The 15,185-nt window shown below is 41.7% G+C and overlaps 1 protein-coding gene across 1 annotated transcript in view; it reads right to left on the reverse strand.

Annotated features, from left to right (window-relative positions):
• Positions 1 to 578: 578 nt before the first annotated feature.
• WDR11 (WD repeat domain 11) overlaps positions 579 to 15,185 on the reverse strand; it is a 50,872-nt gene continuing 36,265 nt past the window's right edge. The window contains exons 20-29 of the mRNA XM_074338967.2: positions 9,119 to 9,227; positions 8,189 to 8,251; positions 6,936 to 7,001; positions 5,970 to 6,147; positions 5,285 to 5,380; positions 4,587 to 4,752; positions 3,983 to 4,080; positions 3,417 to 3,562; positions 2,600 to 2,680; positions 579 to 1,543 (exon numbers count right to left, since the gene is read on the reverse strand). Coding sequence (XP_074195068.1) covers positions 1,387 to 1,543; positions 2,600 to 2,680; positions 3,417 to 3,562; positions 3,983 to 4,080; positions 4,587 to 4,752; positions 5,285 to 5,380; positions 5,970 to 6,147; positions 6,936 to 7,001; positions 8,189 to 8,251; positions 9,119 to 9,227 — 1,160 coding nt within the window. The 3' untranslated portion in view covers positions 579 to 1,386. The remainder of the gene's footprint in view (positions 1,544 to 2,599; positions 2,681 to 3,416; positions 3,563 to 3,982; positions 4,081 to 4,586; positions 4,753 to 5,284; positions 5,381 to 5,969; positions 6,148 to 6,935; positions 7,002 to 8,188; positions 8,252 to 9,118; positions 9,228 to 15,185) is intronic.

The raw sequence follows: 15,185 nt of genomic DNA on the forward strand, positions 1-15,185 counted from the left end.
TCTGGAATAAAACTTCTTTTTCCGCTCTGCTTCCTAAGGCAGGCACTCTTTTTTCCGTTAGCTAATTGGTGGTTGAATGAATAAAATATATCTGGACAATCATTTAAATAATAAACAGCGTAAGAAGAGCTGTGTTTGCCCATGGCCTTTACAAACTCTACCTTGGCAAAGAAAGGACAAGGAAACAGACCAGTTACAGGACCCATGAAAGGATCCTGCATTTCTTCTAGGACACTTAGCTAAAGCACCGGCCCGGGAACAAGCTTCCGGGGACAGTCCCTTCTTCATGGGTCTCAGTTCCTCGGCTGAGGAGCAGAGCCTATGAGTCTACCTGAAACGCCTACGTCCTGGTGGGCATGAGGATTACGTCCCCTTCTGAAGCCGCACACTGAGCCCTGATGCCTCAGGCACCAGAGACCCACCTGCCTGGGTGCAGGTGCCGCAGCCGTGTCCCCGCGGCCCAGTTTCTCTGGGTTCGGCAAGCAGCCTGGACTTTGGGGTTGGGCAGCAGGACTGACTCCTGAGAAGCCCGCACAGCTCCTGGCCTCACACACCGCAACGCAGAGAACACAGAGGCCTGGATGGAATGTCCTCTTTATTTGTGATTTCTGTAAGTCATAGACATTTAAATTCTCAGCAATAATTTATAATAGTCACATCTCATATTAAGAACACAAAGACAGATAATTGAAGCACAGATAATTCAAGATTTCAAAAAGGAGGTTACCATGATGCATCACAGGAGGAGTTAAATGCAAAACATCAATGACTCCACATCTAGAACGAAACATAAAGCTTAAAATTTCCCTAGGAGCCTACGAGCCCGAAATCACAAAGTTTAGCAACTGCTTACACTAAGGAATGAACAGTTCTGTGTTTTCAAGGTCAAAAAACAAGGAATGGCTTGGTAAGTCATTTTTACTGCTTAAATATTTCGGCTCTGTTTGTATCTTGAAGGATTGTATATAAACACAGGCACAGCCCATATTTGAGAATAGGTCTCACAAACTTCTTTCACTACAGATTTTTCAAACATCTTTAAATTTAATGAGAAAAACAATTCAGTTACTTGAATTTTAAGTTTAAAAAGATTTAAAAGTTTATTTCCAGGGACTCTTAAAGCTCTCTTTCCAAAGCGTAAAAAGTCATACACTTTCAAAACCTGAAGCGTTCACGTTTTTCTCCGAGACAAACACAGGACATGGAGTCTGCTTTCCGCAATGTAGGTGCTTGTACACTGCTGTGCACATGGAGTACGAGAAACGTGAAGCAGCTCCCAGGACCCGGGATGGCATCCCCGTCCGTCTGCTGTGACCTTGACCACAGCCAGACCAATGCCTCACCCGCCTGGCCACGGGGCCAGGTTTCCTGGCACTTATCAACCCGTCATTCTTCAGCCAGTTCCTGCTTGGGGGATTCCAGCTCATTCAATAAATCTCTGCCAGCCGCTCCAGCTTTTGAAGCAAAAAGAACTGCTCCCTGTTTAAAACCAAGGTTCTTCAGACTTCGGGCATAATCCGCATATATCGCGGAGATGAGTTTCTGTAAACCACAGTTAAGGAAAAGGGGCAGCAAGGAGGTGAGTACACCCCACCCAGGCTCCCACCGGCGGAAAGAAGCGCCAGCTCTGCCCCACGTCAGGAGGGACGGAGGGTGTCCACAGGAGGGCAGCGAGGGTGAGTGCAGGCACCTGTCCCAGGGGAGGGCCATTCCTGCTGAGGAGGCCATGGCCCAATCTGTAAGGTCACTACACTCAGCACTGGCTGAGCCCAAAGCTGCTCCTTCTCCCAGAAGACCGAACTAACATCCTCCCAGATTCTCCCACCACCTAAACACCACTAAAGACTGGCAAAGAGAAAGATGACAGAAGAGAAACTTCCAAGCAAACCTTTGGACTACTTTAGCATCTGAGAGGTTGGCAGTTTGGGGCAGATACAGTTTCGGTGAGAGTTTCTATTTACAAAGCCTGCCCCAAGGCAGGATTCCAGATACCTGGGTGTTGGGTTTTTAGATGGGCCTGTTTCACGGTGTCCTGACATTCAAAATGGCTCCTTCGAACTACAGGCAAGGTTACAGTGCCTAGCTACATGATCTTGAGTAAGTTTAAGTATAATTTTCTGTAGAAAACACACAGAAAACCAAGTATGTGACATGTAGAAATGATACCGCAATGTAGTAAGTCAAGAAAAGTGCAATGAAAACAAGTAGGGCTCTGCAAGCACAAGGAAATGGGAGTTATGTTCTCAAGTGCATTCTCTTCAAACAAAAAAATGTGACTCAACTGACGTCAAGAAGTGAGATGTCCCTGGTGATAGGGGGACCGCAGCGGCTTACCTACATGATGTGTCTCTTTGAACTGCTGTGTCTTGTTCCACATTGGACCATCACTGTCGATAATAGTGAGCTGATGCCAGCAATGCAACAACCTCTTTCTGTTCTTTCCCTCTCATTTCTCCCTCCTTGTTGGTTTTGGTGAATCAGAGTACGGACCCTTCTAGATGTAATACCGCTCCCGCCCAGGCCGCACGACTAGGAGGAATCCTAAAACCCACTCCGGTCATTTGCTTCCTCCTCAGCATGAACATCCAGGCAAAGGATATGTGTGTCCTCACTGACCTCAAAGGCACCATACTTGAGACAAGCTTCCACAAACAAGGCAGCTCGATCGAAGTATCTCATGCTGCTCAACAGAACGAAATGAGAGTTAGGCTTTGTGATTTCCAGCTTTGGGGGTAGAACTATCCAAGGACATGTTTCTATATAAGGATTGCACGCATGTCACACTATCATCACCTTTCTAACTCCTGGCTTACAGAGGAAAGGAGGGGAGCACACTTATGTCCCTAACCCCAGGCTCTTTTATTAATACTTAAAAAATGTGAAATAGTTGAAATACATAGACATCTACAGCTAAGGCAAGTATCCACGCACCCACCGTCCAGATTTAATGCGTAATCTTCTGCCATATTTGCCTCAACCTCCCTCCCTTAGTTTTAAATAAACAAAAGGTCCCATAATAAGCTAAGACCATCTTTGAGATGCTCAGGGCAGGCGTCTCCAACTTGCCACACTTTCTGTTACCCTTCCCACTGGTCTCTGGCCTCCATCTCAGTCGCTCTATTCAAAGCTGAATTGTCCCCAATTCTCTAAAGACTTCTTTTATATTCCTTTGAAATGGGTACCTGTTAAGTTTCACCAGTGTGTAGGCAGAAAAATATCATAGCTCCTAGAGCAAATGAAGAATTAATAAACAAGGACTATTCCATTCCCTATAGGTTTATACAAATAAAACTAGCAAGTATCCTTCTCGTTTCACTCTAGGCACCAAGTACTGCCATTCAGCTGGCAGAGCTTCAAGGGAGAAGGAAGTGATTAATCACGGGCCACTGTGACCAGCCATGGGACTCTGGGTGTACCTGTGAAGCATCTCAGCCACGCTGGAAAAGCAGCCCAGGGAGAGGAGAACCAAAAGGGCCTTCGACTTCTGGTTGACTTGTGGAGAGCAAAGATGGTCAACCCACCTCTTTAAAACATCAGCACACTCTTCAGAATTTAAGCGGACCTGAGAAAGATGCCATGTTAAAAACAAAGACATCCTGCACTACATAAACAAATACTTCCACTGAAACGGGATCTGCTCCCGGCTTTGCTCCATCAGCACACTGCCCAATGCGGCTGCTTACCATGTGTAGCCATGGTAACGACCCAAGCCCGAGGGCCTGGGGCCTGGCAACACCTCTACACTGCAGTCTGGGCTCACACCCTGGAGGGGAGAGGAGCCCGCTGCTTTCTCTTCATTGCTAACTTCATCTTCTAGTAAGAAGAAATGGAATTTATACTAAGAAAGAATAGGAGGATGAGAGTTCTAAGAAAATGTTTGCAAAGCAGCTTTGCAGCCAAAATATGCGTCTAAGTCATGAGTGGAAAGTTTGAGACCGAAATTTCTATCCTAAGTGTTCAAGGCACTACTGGAATCACCTACTTTTGCGAGCCATGCCGCCCGGGTCCACTCGCCGTACGTCTGCAGGTAGCGGCAGGCGTCTGCAGCCTTGTCTATCAGGCAGAGCAACTGCACGCCCTCTGGAAGACAGAACAGCGGCCCCTCGTGACCATGCAGCTCGCTCTCTGACACGTCACTAAGAAGAAAATCACCATTTGATCTCATCTAGCCTTGTGCGTACATCTGCTGGAGACACTCCTGACTTAAATGTTAATATTACGTATTACGACAGAATTCTACAATGTTACCACTCAAATAACCAGGTAGGAAGCACGATACAGACCAGAAAATAAACAGGTAAAGCATATCTCACTCACTGGTTTTCATCGTTTTCGTTTGCCCGGGTTTGTCCAGTTTATGCCTACTGTCTTGGCAATTAGAAACAGCGCCCCTTCACTCTTAAAAAGTGTTCTGGTTTAGATGATTAAATGATATGTTTACCTGCTAAAGAGCTAGTAATAATCTTTCTATCTTTCTCCAGCACATATAAAAATGAAGGGAATATTCCCTAATAACCAAACCCTTTGTGGAGAGTGGGCCTCATTTTCTGGAGTATTGGTGAACACACCCATAAAGCACGTCTTACCTGCCAACTTGCCATTGGCAATCATATTAGTTGCCACCAGCTTAATGGTGCTCTGGGAGGGGCCCGACGAGGTGACAGTTGTGACCAAACAGGCTTTCAGTGAATCACAATAATAATGCTGGTTATCTGCACTTGTTTCCAATAGCAACTGCACAGCTCTGTCTGTCTAATAAAGAAACAGTTCTTCTAATTATGAGATCGTCTTCCTCCAACATAACTTTTGCATTTCATAATTTGAAACACTGAAGTTTATAGCTGGAAGAGTACTTTCATTTTCCAACACTGCTCATGAACGTGTTGTTTACATATACAAAGTACTTTACTGCTTCTTCGGGACAAATGTAAAACCACAGTCTGGTTTAACTAGGTGTTCCAGGAACTGCTTATTCTGGCTTTGCACCAGTCAATTCAGAGATACAAACAAAACAAGACAAATAATCAGGTCTCGTTTGGCATTCTGGAAGCCAACACTACAAGCAGACAAGCTGATTAACCATATATTTTCACTTTCTTACAAGATTTGCTGGTTTTGTCTTGAGAGAAAGCCTAAATTTACACTTATACTTCCAGAGAAACACTCTGTGTGTGTGTGTGTGTGTGTGTGAGAGAGAGAGAGAGAGAGAGAGAGAGAGAGGATGTTCTGAAACACTAATCAACTAGCAACTCCATGAACTATGAAGTTACGAAAATTCACTTACTTGACCCAAGAGAAGTAGTTGGTCTGTACATTTCCGTGTATGATCATAAGTTGACCTTTTCACTTCCTGCAGATTAACCCTTTCCAGCTGAAATTTCTAGAGTAGGGGGGAAAAAAGGAAAATTGAGCCTGGATTATAAGACTTTTAAATTATTTAAATATAAATAAGGTTATTAACCAACTACAGAAATACAACAGTTTAATAAGAATTTGGAAAGAAATAAATGTTGAAATGTATTATCATTCGTGTGCAAGTCTGCCTCCTTATAGAAATCGGCATGTGAGTAGAGCTGGATGAAAAATCCCTACATGTACTGAAGTAATACACTATAGATTAAAACAATTATGAAGCTACATTTTTATATATAAAATAGCAAATTCAAACCAAGTGAAAGAAATATTTGTTATTTATAGAAATTAATACAATGAGAGAATTAAGATAATCCTTGTAAGTTAAAAATTTTTAGGCAAAGGAAAAAAATCAAAAGACTGTTAATAAAAAACTTTGTGTGTGCATAATAAAACTCAGTAACAAGTCCTGAGTCACGTCTTCTTTATGCAAATGTGCTGAGGCTCTCGGTTCTATTGTGTGGACCTCAACTTAGTTCCAAAGGTTCCCAAGCTTCAGATAGTTACAAAGACGGAAGTAATCAAGATGAGGAAAGTCTCCTACATGGAAGTAATACCTGAAAGTAGGCGTTCTCACAGAGTATGTCGTAACCTATGTCCAGGGGGTTGTTCACTTTGTCCCGAGCAGCAGGCTCTTTAACAGCCGGGGTGCTCACAGACTTCCCCTGGGACAAGCTGTGCAGGTAATGAGCAGCGACTGTCCAGAAGTGCAGCTCTGATTCATCGCCGTAGAGCCTGGGAACGTGAAACCAGAGTTGCTCCTGAACTCGCACAGCAGACCTGGGCCTGGACGGGGCTTCCCACAGTAGCCCAAAGGACTAGGAGCACAGTGCTGTCATATGAAAAAGCACTGGGGACACTGATGAGGGACCTGGCAGGGTCAAAGTGTCGAAGCAGCAAGTTCCCCAGCCTTTTACTGTGGCTCCCACAAAACAGGGGCCTGACTGCATATGGTCCCTTCAGCCCCAAACCTCTGTGTGTTGTGTGTTAGGAGCAAGGGCACGGTTTAGAAGCCTGGGCCACGGGGATTTATCTGGTTTGCCATTAGCAGCACTTCTGACCTGGACCACAGCATCACATGAAGGAAGAAGTTCCTCTGGGATAACTGGCTAGATGAGGAGGGGAAATAACTTGCAATTTATTCTCTGGGGAGGGGAGGGAAATGTCTTTTTCACAAGTGACAACTCTACTGTACGGTGAAGAAGTGCAGGGTACTGCTTCTAAATATAACTTATCAGTATATTTTAGGACATGCCCTTTGTCGCTAATATTTTAAAACACGTATTTTAAAAAGCTGTGTATAAAGGAGGCTTTTCATTAAAGAAGGCCTAGATTTCACGTTTAAAACAGTTTTACCTAATCATCTTACTACTTTCTAAATTAATTAAGTCATATGTTAAGGACGAACTAAAATATTTTTCTACAATTTAGATTTTAGAGTCTGATCTTAACCTAAAATGCGTGACAAGAGAAATGAGTGAACCCGAAATTTTCTGTACACAGCACACTTCAAACAGCGTTACCTTGAAACAAGCAGGCATCTCTGCAAGAGAGTGAATTCTGGATCGAGCAAGAGTTTCTTTATGTCACTGCAGACGGGAATCCAGATAAAGGCGAGACAAAAATGTTTAATTCAACAATAAAGCAAGGAGATAAATCAACATACTCTAGAAATGGAAAATTCCATTCAAAGGGTACGTTTAAAACTTATGAAAGACAGTTTGCCATGTCCCTAACATTAAAGAAGCTTATCGGGCACAGAGTGTGTATCTAGACGTGGAGAAGCGGTACCCAGAGGACACCACAAGGGCTGTGAGCCTCTGATTCTGGCTGACATGCTTGCAACAACAGCAACTCCCATTTTTGAAAATACGAACAGCTGCCTAGCGATGGAACAACAATGTCATTATCAAGAAATGACTTTGCTAATAATCAGGAACAGAATATACCTTAGAGAAGATGCGTTCGGAATTAACTTCTGAAACTATCCCCAAAATAAACTATTTAAGGAAGAAGGGCTAGTGTTTTTATAAGTTAGTATTTCTAAAATAGCCAAATATATAAGTATATTCATAAATTGGCGGGGGAGGGGGGAGAAGAAAGATCTTCTTTAAATCTATTCTTTTCCATTTAAGCACAAATGTCAACCTTTGAACAGAGGAAGAAAATAATTATTTTGAATTTGACATCAGTAAAACATTCTATTATGGCTTACTTATTAAATATAATTAGGTGTGACAGATTCTAGATTGCAAAAATGTGTTATGTTTTACCAAGAACTCCTTGTGGTCCTCTATTCTACTTCCTTTGCAATATTACTCCTAATATATACTTCTAAATGCTCTTGGCTTAGGGAACATTCTGATTTCTTAGCCAGAACTGTGCACACAGCACCTGACTCGGGGAACTCATTTGAGAAGCGGGAAGCTGACACCCAAGCATCGCCCTGCCCTGTTAGGTCCTGTCACATGAGGCTTCTCAGGGCATTTGTGGTGGAGGCCAGGGGGCTGCGAGGACACTCGCATCACAGCTTCTACTCTGGCCCAACAGGGGACCAGAGCTCCCTGCCACTTATGAAGTTGTTGAAGACAGATGCTCTGGCAGTGTAACTATGAAATAAGCATGTCTACAAAACAAAGATTTTAAAGTGATAGAAGTGGTCTCTCCTTGGGCCACTCACGTTTTCTAAAACGCAAATTAATTTTAAAAAGCCTAAATTATTATATTTTCTTTCCCATATTCTTATCTTTTAATAGAACATAGTCGGAATGCTTACTTAGACAATGAATTCAACTGCTCTTGCAGGAGATTCTTTATGTCTTCATTTTCTGGATAATCACTGTACAGAAAAGATTTTGAATGAGTTCATTATCTCCACTTAAAACCACTTATTTTTTCACCAGAAGAAAAGCTGTGTTAATACAGAAATAACCTCTTTGTAGCCCTTGGTTAAAAACCTGGTTAGACCAAAATACTCAGGACCCACCAGTTTACTCAGGACCCACCAATCATCTTTCACGTCTGCTTTTAGTCAAAACAAAGAGATGAGTAAAGAAAGTCTGACTTTCAAGAAACCAGAACATTAATCAGTGGGCTCTAAACACTATAGGTGTAGACTCATGCTAATAAGGCATTTGGCGAGGGCTGAAGGGAAGGGCTCGTTCTCCCTGCAGAAGGGACATTCGTGTTCCCTCGGCAGACCCTTCCTGGAGCACACACACACCCTCGCACTGCATTCTTTTTAGTCGCCTACCCCATGCCCACCTGTGCATTCCACATGGCGTAAGTTCCGAGCACTTGTGGGTTGAATGAATAACTACTAAACAGTTTCTGGGAATAGTTTTGCAATGAGGCAGGCATGGACATTTATAAAACATAAAATACCTCTGAAGTAGGCCTATTCTTGCTGTTTTTACAAAGAATTAAGCCTTGGCCTCAACTGGCCCTCTTCACACTCATCATGCCATGCCCCGTGTTCAGACTGCAACACGACCACAGGGCCACCTGAGAGCAGCTTGTGTACAGCCCTCCTCAGGCTCACGCCTCCAAAGGCCCCAGAGGGGTAGACACTAGAGGCCAACTGACGATTCTAATCCTCAGCGTGGTTTTAAGGTCCCAAGCCTTTAAGTCCTGGATTTACTGGCTGCTGCTGATTTTTATAAGTGTCCTTCAACCCCAAGGAAATTAAGAATGGAAAAAAACTTACACATGAGAAATATCCAGAGAATACTGTCCATTCCAAGGTTGGTGTAGTAAGAAAGCTTTCAAAGTGAGAGAGGCCCTTGGAATAAGGAGATACGGGCACCACACAGGCTCTAGATTAAAAAAAAAAGACAAAAGCTTTTTTTCTTCTCAAATAAAATTTGATACCACCATGAAGCTTCAGCTGTAGACAGTTTACAGAGAAGTCAGTAGAGAAAAATGTATAAATCTGGTGGCAAGCAAGAGAGTATGTTTAGTGTACTCACTAGTTAAGACCCACAGGCTAAGAGCAGAGAGATTCTCTTCATTAAAACTAACTTACATATTTTCCTTCCCCTTTTGAAGATTTAGCTCTCCTGATGGTATATAATAATCCCACCTGAATAAACGATTCAACGTGAAGACTTAACACATATCAATATAGCTCATTATTTTAAAATACTAACAATAATCATTTACCCGTACCAGCTTATCCCATTCAACGTCTTTGCTTTTCTAAGACTGTTAAACTAACATGGCCCATCAACGCTGAGCTTCTCATAAAGGGATCAGCTGTATCCTCAGGTCTCACCTATAAAGGTAACCCTTGAACAAAAGGACTATTTCCCCAGACTCTGGGCCCTAGCATCCCCCACACGCAGCATCTGGCTTACTTAAGACAACAAACAGGATTTGCCTGTTTTTCAAGTTCCAGTGCGAAGAAACAGAAGACCCAAAGGCTCCATCAGCCAGGCAGCTGGGCCCTGATTCCCTGAACAGCTGGACTCCGTCAGACTTTCAATCTTATACACAGTTTCTGGAACCTGCTGGCTTTTACAAAGTCAGCCTCACTGCCCTCCCGCGTCCTGCAGAGCCTGTCTTCCATGGAGTCTTTGGATAGATACAATTACATGAAATGACACAAATCTTCAGGGGGTGTTGCTTTCTGTAAGTGACCATAGACTTTACGGTCTGCTGTCCAATACGACAGCCACTGTTCCCACGTGGCCACTGAGCATTGGAAATATGGCGACTACAATGAAGAAAACGAACGCTTATCTTATTTAATTTTAATTAATTTGAATTTAAAAACTAATACTTGATTCAGTCATTAGATAACTAGACAACTTTTAAGGATATTTGGAAGAACTAGGATACATGACTACTTTCACAGTAAATTTTATAAAATCTAAATACAACTCTAGTATTTCTGCTGAAAGCTTGTCCTCTGAATTGAGACATGCTCTAAATGTAAAATACACACTGCATTATGAAGACTAAATACTTACTAAAAAATGTAAAATATTTCATTAGTAATTTTTAATATTGCTGTGTTGAAATGATAACATTTTGGATATACTGACTTAAATACAATTTTTATTAAAATCAATTTCATCTGTTTCTTTCTACGTTTTTAATGTGGGTACTAGAAAATTAAACTACGTATGTGGTTCAAATTATATTTCTATTGGACAGCACTGCTTTAGGAAACTTTATTCTATGTAGTTAAATACGAATTAAATCATAGATAAAGTATTTTACATGGACTTTTCAATTTCTACGTTGGAAAGTGGTCAAGAATAGTTCTAATACCACTTTTTCCCCCCACAAACAAGAGTTTTAATACCAATTCAATAAAGTCACTTTGAATGTAGTTCATATTCAAAAGTCCTCTGTTATCCACCAAGTATCTTGACAGCTGTATTGTCTTCAAAAATCTAAGGTCTAGTAAAGGTACCCGCCTGCACTGTCTTGTCATGTTTCTAGTTTTCTCTAACCTAAGACAGACCTCCCACTTTGTTTTTGATCTCACATGTTTTCATTATTGAAGAGTCAGTGGTCTTAGAAAACGGCTTACATTCTGATTTGTGTGTTTCCTGAACATCATTTTTGGCCAGAGCAGCACTCAGGGGATGTTGTGTGCACCCCACCGCCTCCCATCAGAAGGGGCGTGTGAGTGGGTTTCCTTCTGGTACATAACACTCAATGTGACCATGTAGTTAGGTGGGAACTCACCAAAGCGCTCTCTAGCCAGGGCACCTTTTCCCTTCAGAGTAAGTAAGTAACGTGTGGAGGAGACACAGAGACTGAACTTCCTGTTCCCAGACACTCGTTTACCCAGTAAAAGGACATTCTCTTAACACTCCTGGCTTGAATCAATTATTACCTTAGGAGTTACAAACTGGTGATTGCATGTTTCTAGCATTCTGTTTACATTAGCAAGTGGCATTCTTCTATAAACACAAGCTTTCCCTTCTTGCCCACTCCCCCTTCTTTGAATATTACTATGAAGTGATGGATTTTTTTTTTTATTCAACACTGATATCCATATTACCATCATTCTTTGCAATGCTCATACTCCCCTGAATTTGACAGAAGCCCCTCAAAGCTGGTCTCTATCCTTATGACAGGTTCTCACTGGTTTTCAATTCTTTCTTTAATTTTTGTCACTGCATGATGTCGCAGACTCATCTTGTGTCTTTTCTGCTTTTACCCTGGAAAAAACTGTTTGTCCAAGGAGCCCTGGTTCTTTTTGTTCAGGACATGGAATTTCCTACAGGGATCCCTCCGCATGCTGTGTATGAAGGTGCTTGTTTTCTCACTGCCTTGCAACAGATTGTTTTTAAGCTTTCGAATTTCTGTTAGTGTGATGGGTGAGAAATGGATTCTTAGTGTAGTTTGAATTTGTATCTTTCTTATTATGAATAAAGGTGATATGTTTTCATATGGCTAAAGGCCATTTGTATATCTTTTATTTCTCTCTGTGAACAATCTGTTAATGACGTGTAAATACTTTCACCAGGTTATCATTTGTATTTTGCTTTGCTTATAGTTTCTTCTGCTCTGACAGTTGTTTTGTTGTTTTTTTTCCTTCCATTTAGTCAAATTTCTCTTTTCTTTTACACTCAGGTTATAAATGAAGGCATGTACCTGGTAAGAACGAGGCTTACCTACCTGTCTATAGAACCATCACAATCAGCACTGGCCGGGATGATGGTGCTTAATTTACTGACTGCTCCCTCTTTCTACTCACCCCTAATTTTCAAGTCAGCCTCTTTTGCTATCAGACAGTAGTAGCTGCTGGCAGTAAGTCACAAAATGTTTGGAAATAGTAAATGTCACGGAACAAAAAATTAACAATACAAATTAAACTTGAATGGCTCAAGGACTGTTCCCATGCTACATGGAAACTACATGGCAGTTTCGTAATCAGTGGACAAATGAAAAGACACAAGATAATCTTCTTAGACAGAGCGCTGCAGTGTTTACGTAATGTGAGCAAGACATTTACAGCCTGAGTAAACTGAAGGAAATGTCTCAGTTTTAAAAACAAAAATGTGTTATTTCTCCAAACAAAGTATTGTCGATAGATAGCATCCCATGAGCACGAACAAACTGAAAGTGAACTCTATTACCTCCCACACGCAAATGAATTTAAATCTTTCTTCTCAAGGGCAAAGATCAGCCATGAAAAACAGGCGATCATCTATCTCACAGCTAGGGAAACTCACCTGCAAGAGCTCACTGACTTCTGCCAAAGGGACAACTAGAATGAAAAGGCAGTTGGCATCATTGCTACTTCTCTTAGATACATTCTGCTTAGTCTGGGCTGCCGCTATCTGAGGTGTTAATCAGACACACACGCAGGCTTTCAGGTGCCTGTATGACAGCAATGCAGGAAATCAGGAACTGAAGAGCCAAGAAGAGAAGCAGCAGAAAAATTACTCTGTCACCACTTGAAGGTGGCAAATGTCAAGGTGAGCAGGCAATCTAGGAAGAAAGGTGATTTTGTTCACGGGGACTCAATGAGGGGGAAGAAGGGAGACAAGGGACACTAATGACATTTTGGGCAGGACAATTCTTCATCATCTAGACTGTTCCATGCATTGCACGTTATTTAGCATCCTGGACCGCCCCACACTCACAAGTAGCGGCACATTTCCAAATGCCCCAAATGAAAACTACTAGAAAACAACTGTGGAAAGCTGGGCAGACAAGGAGGAAACGTTTGTGTATAAACCTGATTTTAGAAAGCGTCTTTCCATATGAGCACACTTGGAAAAAACGTGTTCACCAGTGGCCCACCAGTTGGGAGGAAGGTGGACTAAAGAGTCTCTGACACGGTGTGGATACTATTTACAGTGTGTGGAAACTGCATCATACTAGCATGTTACTAAGCATGTCTCACACTCTTGGATTCCTTTAAGAGGCTGCTAAAAAGAATATTAAGATTTTTTTTTTATGCCATTTTTTGCCCCTGATAATAAGGCAGCAGATAAGAAGGGTTCTCCAGGTCAAAACCAGGGATTCCCATCTTCTACATTTGTCTGACATCTCCCTTTACTGTGGTTCGGGGTGGGGGGTGGGGCGGAGAGACAAATGGAAATAAAGTGGGCAGAGAAAGAGAGGACTACCGAAACTCTTCTAGGAAAACAGACAGATTTAAGTCAGTAGTTCATGATATTCTCTACTTGTTACCAAACAGAACTGAAGAAAATATATTAACTGTGATATATCAATGCATCTGACCTAAAACGATTTTATTTTTATCTCACATCAGTAAGTCCAAAATACATTTATAATTCCCCAGAATAGAAATATATTATAGCAAACGTTTTTGCGAGACCAAGTCAGCACGTACCTGGAGGTAAACATACGGATGTCTTCCTCCTAACTCCATTTTACACTATCATCAGTTTTTATTCTTTAACATTTACCGAGTGTTGTTCTGAGTTTAAAGTTCAATTTGTGGAATGCAGGCACAATTTTATTGACCTTTCTCCATTACTATTTAAATTTTTTTTTTCCTTTTTACCTAAGGCCACACCAGTACAGGTTAAATAGAAATGATTTTTTTTAGTATTAGAAAAACCGTAAAAGAAAAATGCAATCTAAAATTGGGTGCAGGTCAGATGTTCAAGTGTGGTATTCAACGGGCTAACGATGCGCTCTAATTCTGTAGTCAGTTAATTTTAAGAAGAAGCTACCTTGGCTTTGGAGATTTTGAGAGTCACATTTTAAATTAAAGGTCAAAGAAAAGCTTCTCAAACATTCAGATTATATTTGCACACTCTTTACCTAGAACTAGTAACTGAATTAAAAGAAAAACCATCCTTGAAGTTGTCTCCATTGCCTTAATAACTTTAGGTTTAAAATCAGTATCAGAGCTTCTCCTTCTCCGGGAGGAGGATCTGCCATTTCTGCAGAGCTGGCAAGAGTCTGAAGGACGACACGGAAACGCAACGCTGCACTTCGGGCTTTGCCGACGGCCGTCACAGCTCTGCACTAAGAAGAGGTGCTGCCCCAGTACAGAGTCAGGGGTGGGGAAGACAGACAAAAGCACACCTGACCTAAGGTACAGGTAGCCCCACCAACATCAGCAGCAGCGGGGAAGTACCTCAGGCATGAACCTGGCAACAAGGAGCAGGTTTGCGAAACGTGACTGTCCCTGAATGGGCCGAAGGCTGATTCTACAAAGTACGGACAATTCCCAGAGCTGACAGTTCTACGCTGAGACTCGGTAAATGACTAAACAAGTCTCTCAGGAAACTTTCTGACAGATCAGATAGCCTGGCGTGTACACCAAAACTAGGCTGAGAGAATACTTAATGCAGAAAGTTTCCTGCTTTGCTCCAATTAGGATCAGAATATTCTTCTCTTAAAGTAACTTATGAGGTTATTTGCACTAAAATATTTTTCATTCTGGTAAAAAGCAATCTTAAAAGAACCATATAATAAGGGATAAGATAGTACAATCATCTAATTCTGTTTTGACTGGCCATTTAACAAGTCATAAGATAGCCATCAAAATGCGTAATACTCAGAACACTTTCCAAAGTGACTTTTAATGATACATATTTGCAAAAGATACAAGGCTCGTTATTAAAAAGCCAGCAGCACCTATCACTAGACCATGTCCTCTGATGCGTTCTCCTGAATTCTGAGTAGCCATTTTTATGAATGCAAACATCTTTGATCATTTGAAAAAGCTCTAAGGAAAGGGTTAAAGAAAGAGCAGTTACCATACTGGAGTTCCTAGCAGTAGAAACACTCAAGCTTTAAGTTAACATGTTTTCTTAAACTCAGATTCT

Source organism: Rhinolophus sinicus, chromosome 15 (assembly GCF_057876585.1).
Source record: "Rhinolophus sinicus isolate RSI-liver-muscle chromosome 15, RSI-T2T, whole genome shotgun sequence".
NCBI classification, from domain to species: domain Eukaryota; kingdom Metazoa; phylum Chordata; class Mammalia; order Chiroptera; family Rhinolophidae; genus Rhinolophus; species Rhinolophus sinicus.